This window comes from Homarus americanus, unplaced genomic scaffold (genome assembly GCF_018991925.1).
Source record: "Homarus americanus isolate GMGI-L3 unplaced genomic scaffold, GMGI_Hamer_2.0 scaffold32583, whole genome shotgun sequence".
NCBI lineage: Eukaryota > Metazoa > Arthropoda > Malacostraca > Decapoda > Nephropidae > Homarus > Homarus americanus.
In genome coordinates, this window is record NW_024713129.1 from 13,118,650 (window position 1) to 13,130,468 (window position 11,819).

The 11,819-nt window shown below is 37.2% G+C and overlaps 1 protein-coding gene across 1 annotated transcript; it reads right to left on the bottom strand.

Moving 5' to 3' along the window:
- Positions 1-2,062: 2,062 nt before the first annotated feature.
- On the bottom strand, positions 2,063-11,392 carry LOC121867467 (sorbitol dehydrogenase-like). The gene is made up of 8 exons (XM_042367407.1): positions 11,148-11,392; positions 10,467-10,500; positions 8,667-8,837; positions 6,062-6,224; positions 5,418-5,602; positions 3,683-3,858; positions 3,199-3,320; positions 2,063-2,261 (listed from the first exon to the last, which is right to left on the bottom strand). The coding sequence occupies exons 1-8, from the start codon at positions 11,190-11,192 to the stop codon at positions 2,108-2,110; spliced, it is 1,050 nt and encodes a 349-aa protein (XP_042223341.1). The 5' UTR covers positions 11,193-11,392; the 3' UTR covers positions 2,063-2,107.
- Positions 11,393-11,819: the final 427 nt, after the last annotated feature.

Genomic DNA, 11,819 nt, shown 5'->3' on the forward strand with positions numbered 1-11,819 from the left:
AAATTATCAGAGATCAACAAAGAAAAGTTATTATCCCTTAAAATATCAGAATATAAATACAATAGATTAAATACTAAAGAACTGTAGTGACTCTTAGTGTGTCCATCTGCCAGCCAATCAGCTGCCTTGCTACAAACTGACCCTAGGCCTCAGTTGCAAAGTTTAAGTAAACAGACTATAGTGAATACTGTACGGCACAATAAACTCATTTATATGTTGATTCATTAAATATATGCATGTACAGCCATGGTCCTCAAATTTCTTTTAGTGGTAATTACTACAGTACTGTACCAGGTTCATTGGTTGGAATATGGAGGTGGTGTTCAGGGGCAGAAGCACCACTATATAACGTCATGTACTGTGGAATGTAAATTAACAACCTCTACAGAATGACCCAGTACAATGCCATGTTTTTTTTCATCAAATATTTTTCAACTGATAACAAAATGGAGAATAAACCAGTCCTCAAAAAGGGTTGCATTAATGTAGGTTTTATTATTTGATTTCCAGATAACTGGTTTTAAAATTTTTTGTGTGACTTTTTCATTTTAATACTGTACCACCAGATGGAGTAGTGTCTTCTTTACTTTGCCTTTCTTTTTGCTCTTGGTGTACTGTTGGGTCATCATCATCATCATCAATGTTTTATAGCCATTTTTTACTCTTAAGTGCGTGAGCTGCAATTACCTGATGGGAGCTCTCCATGCTGCACATTCTCTTGCATTCTCTCGTCAAATTTCTTCTCAGAGGTAAGTTTATTACCCCCCCCCCAGTCATTCCTGGCCTACCCATACCTCTTCAAATTCAAACTCGTGCATCTTTTGACCGGTTGGTCTCCTCTATTCTCTATACATTCACAAACCATCTGAGCCTAACCTTTAAGCAGAACCTCACCAAAGCCCAACTGACCTCTTGGCTCTGAACAGGATTTCCTATCTTCAAATGTCACATTAACACATCCATCTCCCCATCCTCATTTCACCACACCCAAGCCTATGTATGCAATCATCTTTAAATGCCCATGTTTTACTACCATACAACATCACACTTCTCACGTTGGTTGTACTCTATATAACTTTCCTTCATAAAAGAGAAGGCCCTCTCACCATCAATAAAGGCAACATCTCCCTAAATTTCTTCCAGCCAATTTTGGCTCTTGCAAATGAGTTGGTTTCAGCACCACCTCCGGTACTGATCATGTCACCCAGGTCACAGAACTCATCAACACAGTTCAAATATATATTCCCATGTTGAGTTTCTCCAGCCTTACTAAGGCCACATAGCAATGTGCACATACAGGACATTTTAAATTCAGCAATATCTTGCAGTCTGCTATTTACACCATTGTACCCTTTCTGTACCCAACACCTTTCTTACAGACTACACACGGCCATTTTCCAATTTCCACCAAGGGTTCCTCATTCACGCAACTAAACGTGATTTTTTTTCCATTCTATACCATACCCATTAAATCCAATCCATCCTTCCATTTCTAAAGTTTCTTCACTACCTTCAATTCTGTGCTATCAACACGAATTTGTCAACATTAAACAACTCCCAGGATAGACCACTCAAGACAGACAGCAGATGGCCATTTACTGTTTTCCATGACCGTATTAGTTTTGGGATGAAAACTTAATACATATACAATACAGAAATATTGTTAAAAGGGTGACTTTAGGTGTGGCTGAGAAGATAATCCCCATTTACTAATGAAACTCATAATTTGTGGTCCTGGGTTTGCTTATGCCGGCCTTTTTTTGGGGGGATCACAATTCCCTGACATAAATGTGGGTACTGTAATCTCTACTGGAATTGCTTAAGGTGGTAGTACTAGATGATGAATTGTTTTTTTAATTTCTAGGGACAAATGCCATTATTTTTTTTAATTTTTGGAGATGAAGGCCATTTGTTCTCCAATTATCCTTAAATCATTCTGTGCTTCAAGAACTACAGAGTCACTGGTTCTTTCTTGTGTTGTGAACAATAATCCAGGACTCTTGACATCACAGAACTAGAAACTTTTAAACCAAGAACATGGCTGTTTTATGAAACTTGTTTATAAGGATAAATTTTTATTGTATGACTTGTTCTGTTATTTCTCAAGTTACTCACAAGAGATTATGCACTTAATGGCTCCATCTTCACCTGTGTGGAACATGTCAAAGGCTTTCTGGAACTCGTTAAGCTTGAACCGGTGGGTGATGAGTGGCTTAACATTAATCAGTCCTTTTGCAATCATGTCAATGGCAATTGGGTAGCTGAAGAGATAAAGAGCCAAAATGAATGAGAGTAAGTATTATAAACTAGTTAATAACCAGAATTATTTTATTTCTTATTCTAAGTAAGTTACAAATCCTGGTAAAACCTAGATTATTGATGCACCATGCCATTGACCAGTTGTATTTCCACAGTGACACTGTATCTCTTTCTTTGGATTAAAATCTCCACCTAAGACAGGAGACCAATACGTCATAAAGCCACACTAGGCATGCACACTGCACTTTCATTTCATATCTAGTGATAAGCTGTCAGTCAGGTTTGACCACTGATTGCTACATATCCTAGAAGGAATTAGGAGTACAGTATATTACTGTAATATTTTACTTCCTTACCATTTGAAGTTATATTTAGAATCCACACAGTCTTAACCCTTGTGTGGCAGCCAACATCAATTCGTGAAAGCTATAGGGATGGCAACCAACATCAATGGATGTTTCAAGTACCTTGTATTCCAGTTTTTGCAAATATGGGTGGCCTACAAACCCCTACTGTATAGCCTCAGCCAAGAATTGCATTTATGGTAAATATTTCAGCCTGTTGACAGTGTTTTCCACCAAGTGTAGAGGCCTGGCTTTGGGTTCAAAGAATTTCTTGGTGCACTTGGAATTTGAAGTAGGTACTTTACTGGAACTTTGAGTTTGGAAGATGATCAGGGTCATACTGTACTATGTTTTGAGACAAACAGACCTGCAAATATTTTGTTTAGAACTTTTTTGAGAACCTTCAGACGTTAACCAAATGAGACTGTATTGAGTTGTCCAATGATGGCAATTGGGTCTTGAAACCTAGCAAACCATAAAGGCTGGTTTATGCCTCCCATCAACAGTGGTGCATTAAAAGATGGTGACACATAAATAATCTTTAGCATCCACCAAATAAATATCATAAATTAGAAATATAAAAAATAATACTTACCAGTTCAAGTAGCGGTACACCCCCTTGATGGATATTTCCCTCACAGCAGCATGGGTGATGGGCAGTGTCATGTCAGTTCCTCCAATACCTACTAGCATTAATATGCCACCTGACTTTGTGGCCTGAATAAAAAAGTGTAAATAAATTAATCATACTGTATAGTACATAAATGTAAAAAAATAGCACAGCATTCTGAACTAAACTGTCCTTTTAAGAACCTTTTTGTACATAAAGTACTGTTCTGACTTCAACTAAATGCAACAGTTTTCTTGATACTGATAAACCATGTAAGTGCTTCAACTCAAAAAGCCCTGACATATCAATCTTAGATGACTGCAGTACAGTACATGTTTTACTAAAACTATTTTTTTTTATACAGCACTGTACAGTATACATAGTACAGTACATAAATGTATAAATGTGTAAACATATGATGTGTTATAAAGTTAATATACTGTATAGTACAACAGAAATCCCAACTTACATAAATACCAGTGGTAACACTGGACTGTACCCCACTACACTCCAGGGTGACATTTGGCATGCAGCCCATAACTTCCACCACCTTCTTGGCTAGACTCTTTGGATCACTACCCTTCACCAGCAGTGTGTGGTCAGCACCCATAATCTTGGCAACCTTAAGACGGTTGTCTTTAATATCTGTTCAGGAAGATAAGTTACCTAATATTAGAAGCAATTTATTAGAGTGTAAAGATTTTTGGAAATGAGAATAATTACTGAGATTTTATTAGATTATAAAAACTCTGGCATTTTATTTTTATCACCAGTTATTTATCATATCTTTGTCATCTCCCTGGTCTTTGCTATTTCCTTTTACTGTATGTTGTAAGTTAAATTGTAATAATATTCTGCAGGAATTCAAAAGCCAAGACAGAACTGTACTGTTCAACTTTTTATATGATGAAAAGGACTGATTATCTTTGTCAAACGTGAAAACACAATTGACTCTTTCTTAATTTGTGTTGAATTTGGTGTGAGTCTCCTTGACCCTGGCTAATATAGTGATATCCCCGTTAGCCAGAACAATTGGTGCAGAGCACTTCCGGGAACGAGAAATTTCCGGGTAACGAGACAACTCCTTCAAAGCCGGAAAAAATCCCTCATCCCCGGAATTTTCCGGGTAACGGAAAAATGTTCTTGTTAGTTCCCGAAATTGCGCCTGATTTTCATCTCTCAAACCTGGAAAAAACTCCCCCATCCCCGGAATTTTCCAGGTATCGGGAAATTTTTTTTCAGAATTTTCCAGAAAATGTGCCCTTCAAAAAATTTCAATTCTAGCTATTGAAGAGTTCCAGGTTTGAGGGATTCCAGCTAACGGAGATATTACTGTATTACTCATGATTACCATAAGATGGTGGTCTCCATGCCTCTGGCTGAGCATATCAGTGATAAAATTAGTACAGGTAGCTGCTGCATCCCTTACTGTCTGGTGAAAGATGAAGCTATTGTTGTCATTTAGTCTTTAGATTAACCCCTAGGCTATGGTTGGCATCCCCCCCCCCCTCCCCCATGCAGGTATATTCGGGAACATCTAAAAAACAATTCTAGTTTTACAAACTGGCCATGCATGATATAAACTGGAAATGAATAAAGTACCTGTCCTTACCACAGGTTGGTATAACAGAGGCTAGGAAGATTCGAGAATGTTTGAGAATTGGCCCGTGTGACGCAATAGTACGGGGTAAACAATACTAATTTGTAGGACGTACAGAATGAGTTACAGGACACTTGTTTCACTTATTACTACTTGCACTATTAACAATCATTATTACTGCTCCAGGAATTGATCTTGATACTGTTCTGTAAATGTGCTTGGGGGTAGAAACACATGGTGAAGTGAGTCAAGGGCAAGAGTCCTACATTACAAAAGCTGAGAAACTACTGAAAAGAAACTCAGAGGCTCTCATGTGTGAGTGAAAGAGAAATACCTACTTGGCAACATAATCTAGCCAGGCCCACTGTTTTTATTCAAATAGGCCCAGGAAAGGTCAAAACGTCATATGACGTGACCCAAAACTCTACAGATGCACGTCATATGACATGAACTGAAGCCCAGAGGTTAATATCACCTGTAATGTTGATGGACTCTGCTCCTGATAATCTAACCTATGAAGGTGAGGTTAGCACCTTTGACAGCATCTAGTAATATCACTTGTAAAAAGCAAGGAGCTTACTGGCCCTGCTTCTTCTTAAATTACCTGTAACTAGGATGTTGGTAGCACCCATGGCCTTGGCAGTCAAGAGGCAGAGAAGTCCAATGGGTCCAGCACCACAAATGAGTACAGGTAAACCAAGTTCAACATTTGCCTGACGGCAAGCATGAACTGCAACAGCCAGAGGCTCAATAAGGGCACCCTCCTCTTCACTCACATTGTCAGGCAGCCTGTTGTAAAATCATATTAGTAAGGAAGTACTGTACAATATTCATTAAGGGTATTTTCAAGGTTTTTTCAAAGCTTAATAATACTTGGGCATACAAATTAAAATATTCAGAATGAGATTCAGACTACAGTATATTCCAGTTATAAGTGGAATCAGTCATAATATTTTTTAGCTATAGGGTATTAAAGTAGTGTACAGTATTCTTATTTTTTTGCTCTATCTTCCTATTTAAAAGTCGAAATAGAGTTACCGTACATGCATGATCACTACTGAATGTTAACCATACTTAAATTTTTTTCCCTTTGAAATGAGATTCTTTGAGATACTGGTTAATCAAGTTTACAAGTAAAATAAAGAAGACATTCTCTGAAAACTGTTAGTATCCTTATATCTGGTATCATAAATATTATTATGGTATTGTCACATTCAATATTATTTACAGATTCTAGTTGAGCCTTACTTGAAGCACAAGTCAGCAGTGCTTGTATAGTAGTGAGCAAGCATTCCTGGATATAGGGCCCCATTATTATGGAAGGAGGACTTGTCACACAAGTTGTATTTGTTGCTCAAACACAAGTCACAGTTTCGACAGCTATTACCAGGCTCGATGGTCACGCGGTCACCTTAACAAAGATGAATCATCTTGTTTATGGAATTCCTTGGCTTAAATATTCTAATTTTGATTATTTTACCCTCAAGAGATTCATAACCTATTCTTACTACACTCAAGTACTTGGTGCTGAAAGTTCCAGTACAGTACAGTGATAAAAAATGGCAGTCATCAGAGTAAAACCTGACTTTGAACTACTGTACAAGTACTGTACTTTTATCGTAACTTTAAGATGAATACTGGTCAAAGGTACTGTAAATGGTAATGGATTAAATATATATGTAAGGAATTAAGGTCATAGTGGACCAGATGGCTAACACCAGAAGGAGTTGTACGATTACGTTAATTTTGTCCACAGATGTTCTAAAAAAATTAATAATTCCTTCTGCTGCTAGCCATCTGCTCCACCCTTACCAGATTTAATATAGATTACAGTACTGTGGTCCATCGGTTAATGAGCGCCTCAGTTAACGAGTTACCTTCCATAAAATTCTTAACTTCGGTTAACGAGCAATCCCTCGATTAACGAGTTTCTTACGAGCCGACCTCCACATGTTTTAGCTTGCATTTGGCGGTCCACCAGCTGTAGTACTGTATTAGTCCGCCAATACAGTAATTGGTTCTAGGGCTTAAATTCCTTACCCTTTTAGTAAATATCAAGAAGTTTATACTATTCAATAATTTTAAAAGTTTAATATTAATTTTTTTTAGTTATTTTAACAATTATTGAACATAATTGAAGGTAGGGTCACTAGTTTGTGGCACGCCATCCAGCCTGCCAACACAGCATACAGGCGTCAGTCTTTGTGTCTTTTCAGTGGAGGCAACATCTTGCTTGAGACTCTCTTCAACTAAACGCTTTTTTTCTGTGTTTCCAAGCAAATTATTGGTCATTTTTAAATTTATTTTACATATTGACAATATATAATGCAGTGCAGTGTTGATTTAAAGAAAATAATCTTGAATTACACCAAGAGAACTAAAATTTTATGGGTGAAATGGCACCATGGGGTGACTTCTCTTCCACCCCAATGCCTTCTCTTCTCCCTTCTCCTCCACCCCCATTCTAATTCCCATCATCATCCACGAGCCTTCTACATACACACCTCAAAGTAAATGTACTTTTCTACCTTTTTTGTTGAATTTAGGTAATTTTCGGTGAGCTGGAACCAATTACCCAAAAACCCATTGAAACAATGGTTTCGGTTAACGAGCTACCTTCTAGAATGGATTGTGCTCGTTAACCGAAGGACCACTGTATGTGTAATTGCATGATGTATATGACGATACAGTATTGTGGTGCTCATTGCAGTGTAAAATTTGCTTTGTGGAATTTATTTTTATTGCACTTCTCCATAGCTTATTTGGCACCTTGGTTTGTGCTTGTCAATTAATTTGAATATTTTTGCAAGAAGCATCTGTGTTCCATTGATAACCTGATGTCTTGCAACTTCCTGTGCTATGGCCTGTTGACTGTCATTTAAAACAGTTAAAATTTGAGTAGAGAATGCTCCAGCAGTAGAATTCAACTCTTCATGACACATGAGTACCTTTACAATTGGATTATTCAGACAATTCTGTGTTAATTCAAGTAGTATATTGTATGAAGTGGCGCTGTGTCTAGAAATTAACTGACATGTCAGAGATGTAGATTGTAGTGACATGCAGTTGATTATTCTGTAAATGAGGGTGTTGTTACCCAACTATACAGCGAAAGTGATGGTGGAAATCAAGTAGCTCGACCAGTTTTAAAATTATATCTTTTGAACTTAAATGTGAAATCGCGAATCCATAATAAAGTAAATAAGTCGAATGAGATGGAAGTTATGTCCTTGGATAGTCTGCTCAAGCTGTAATCTGGACCATACCTCAACAAACCATTTATATATGCTGTACACAGTACAGTACATGCTTCTTTTTTTTGGGGCAAAATCAATCATTTTGCACAATAACTGATTTTGCAAAACACACACACACTATATATATATATATATATATATATATATATATCATATATATATATATATATGTATATATATATATATATATATATATATATATATATATATATATATATATATATATATATATATATATATATATATACTGTCTCGTAATTGGGTACGAGTTGTCCAGTACCCATGACAATGTGATATCACATGCTTTAAGGGTGATACATGTATTATTTTTAGGTAAATTTTTACTTTAGGAGATGAGTCCCTAGTGATTGAACAATATGTTTTTCCAGTGTATTTTGGTGTTTTTTAAACGAATCAGTTATTACATTCTTTTTTTATTTGTGCTGAATTATATTTTCCAAACCTGCTCACACACACACACACATTGCTACATAATTTGTGACCAAACATACACAATTACACCTTTCACCACACACATCATCAAGCCAGTCAATTGCTAAATGTACTGTATAACCAAAACACGTATGTGTACTCACCAGGTTTGAGGTGCTTGACGGCAGAGCCACACTTGGCGATAACTCCAGAGCTTTCATGACCAACACCTATGACGGATGTCACAGGCAAAGTCAAGTCCGCCATTTGACCCTTGTACACAAGGGAGAGGTCAGACCCGCACAGCCCCACCTTAGCCATGCGGACCAGCACCTCTGCATCAAACACAAATATGCTGATTAATAGCATATATGCTGCCTAGAACAGTTACTACAGCAGAGTTGAATAGCTTATTATTTTTACTTGCTGATACACTCATGTAATGGACGAGTTGACAGTTCTGGGCAAACACAAGAAATACACTCTGCCACGTCCGTAGTGATATGGTATATATAATTTGTAATCAAAGTTTAAAGTCCTTCTATAATAGTCAAGATAACTTTATTTCTCTGGAAACAGGACCGCCATTTGCAATGACGTCACTAGTTTCAAACACCGCTGGGATGCAGTCGTAGGTACTAGAAAGGATGGCCTCTTCAGACCCCAAATTCCACTTTCAGGCAAATTTATGGTAAAGTAATGGACATTTCGTGAGTGAAGAAATGTGCAGTGAAGAGCAGCTTCAAACATAGGTTGGATGGATATATTAGCGATAAGGGTTGGGTGTAAATGGGACTGCACAGTATGGTCCTCCATTCTTACGGTCTTTTGGATATAAAACACTCCCATGTTCACACCAGCTCTGCTGTCATGTACTCTTACCTGACACTCTCTTTTTTTTCAGTGCATTTACAGAGTATATCAGTACCAGATAGAGATACGAATAAATTTAGAAGTAATGACATTGTCTGGACTTTGTTTTGAACGATTTTGACCATCAATTCTATCGGAAATCACTAGTTTTGATTTACTGCCACCCCCCCACCCACCCCTTACCGATGTATGTTAAGCTAACCTTGTAACTCATTATACCCTGTATTTTCTTATGCGACCGAAAAAAAGTTGCTACAGAAATACTGTAGGGATAATGTGTCTTATTGTTTAAAGTACTTAATCCCATAGTTAGAATCTTAAGGTTCCCCAAATGACCAAAACCAAAATAATACCAATATTGTTTGGAAAGTTTATACTATGAAATTTGTTGTATGGGCAGCTAATATCCATTGAATTAATTTATGTACTTAGGAATATTTATATATTCAAAATAATATTACTGTGTTGTACAATAAAGCACAATTAATTATCTAATAACATTTATTTACTGAGCCGATCAGCCGAGAAAGTTGGACAACTACAGCTGGCTGACTCCCGCACGGTCCCGCTGGTGCTGGGAAGCTCACCCCAACCAGTGACGTCACAACCAATCAGAACTTTTCGCAGTAACGTGACTTTTTAGCAACTTTAACCCTTATTTTTGGCCCAATCTATTTAAAAATATCATTACCATAGTGAATTTAAGCATTTTCTTTACCTATTGACCTGCCATTTTACGAAAAAATTCCGACCGTCAACTCGTCCATTACTAAACAAGTGTAGTTATTTGCTTAAAGCTCCCGGTTTACATATGCCTTTAAATAGGCTGTTGATAGCTCACACAACAAAATTCTCACAAAAAAATAAGAACAGTCTGAGTGCTACAAGGAGTTAACCCAGCTGATCGCATATCTGTACTGAACATTATATTGAGATGATGAAAAAATATATCTTAAAAGTCGGGTGTGACAAAAGCCTTAAACGCTCCACCATGAAAATTATAACTAGCAAAACAATAGTACAGTAGACAAAATTCCTCGGACTAAAAATTCTGAGTTCTAACAGACAGGTAACGGGAGCGGTTCACTTACGGTTAGGAGTCAGGTCAGGGACGGCCAACTGCTCCTGCAGAGTAAAACAACAATTATTCTCAGTAGTAAATCAAAGATTATGAAGGGAAAAACTTATGTTATAAAGTAAATAAATACAACTATTGGGGTGATGCCAAGTACTGTACAGTCCTTAAACTACTTCATAAAGGGATTCTTACAGAGGCTAACTGTGCACTGCTTGAGGACTGTGTCATTTCATTATGAGTTGGGACACATCCCACCCCACTAGCACTGATAATCATCTATGACCTATGCATTTGTCAACAGATTTATCATTTTTTTAAAGCACTCATTTGATTGTTTCCTGATGTCAACGATACCATTAGTTAATAGAGAAAAGAGACCGTGGCAAAAACATCCCCGCCCTATCGCCTTGTGCACAAGTCGTTGCTCCAGAGTAGTTAGAATTTAAAAATCAGGGTAATTGTCATGTCACAGTGGCAAGTCCGAAGTCCGACTCTGGATTATTATTATTGTTGTTGAGGCTGGACTCATTTAGGAGCAGTACCACACACATTCCGGGAACATACACAAAATCTAGCGTTAAATCGTTAAAATCGTAACAAAATCTTTTTATTCGTTTCTTTTGTTTTTACTTTTTTTCAACTTAAGACATTACAGTTGAGATCAGATACTTAATGATTTAAACTCTATACTTACGAAGCTTAAGTTGCCACTCCTCAGTAGAACGCAAGAGTTCTGCATGGTTCTGTTTTGATCTTTGCTCAGGGGAAGCTCAGGCTCACTCTGAATCTCTCTTGATGCTCACTCATTATATACCTGTAACCTGGAACCAGTACAAGCTCACTAGTCTCCAACTCTCCGATTCCCTGCACACGTCTTCCATTGAAATCCTTCTCAGCCATCCCTCAAATTTCGATCCGTGGTGTCGAACATAATCGAGTTAATTTTGCCATTATATAACTACGGTCACAGTAAATGTAATTAATAGCACTAGATGTCGTAGCATACAACTTAAATGGCATTTACATACAAACAATCTCGACGCACTGAAACGGCTTATGAATTATTAAAGCTTCTGGGACACTGATAAACTAACTGATAGGTGCTTAGACAGATAAACGTATAAAAATTTTTTTTTTTAGAAATTCCTTAGACGCGAGGCACAGAAACGGGTCATTCGGGATAAGTATAATGTCATTCGCCCTTGGCAACACTATCACACTGACACCGGTGTGGTAGTGATTACAAGGATTCTAATACTAGACAGTATTGGAATAGAATCCTTATGTACCCATTTACTGTTATTTAATTGGTGCTAAGTAACTTTTTAGTTACTTTCTTATGTCGGGTAACTTAAGCTATTTTAGC

Coding starts and splice junctions, on each gene's coding strand:
- LOC121867467 (XM_042367407.1), bottom strand. CDS start 11,192: ATGCAGAACTCTTGCGTTCTACTGAGGAGTGGCAACTTAAGCTTC. Junction 6,225..8,666: donor CGTCAAGCACCTCAAACCTG/GTGAGTACACAT, acceptor ATCTTTGTTAAG/GTGACCGCGTGACCATCGAG. Junction 2,262..3,198: donor GTGTACCGCTACTTGAACTG/GTAAGTATTATT, acceptor TTATCTCTTCAG/CTACCCAATTGCCATTGACA.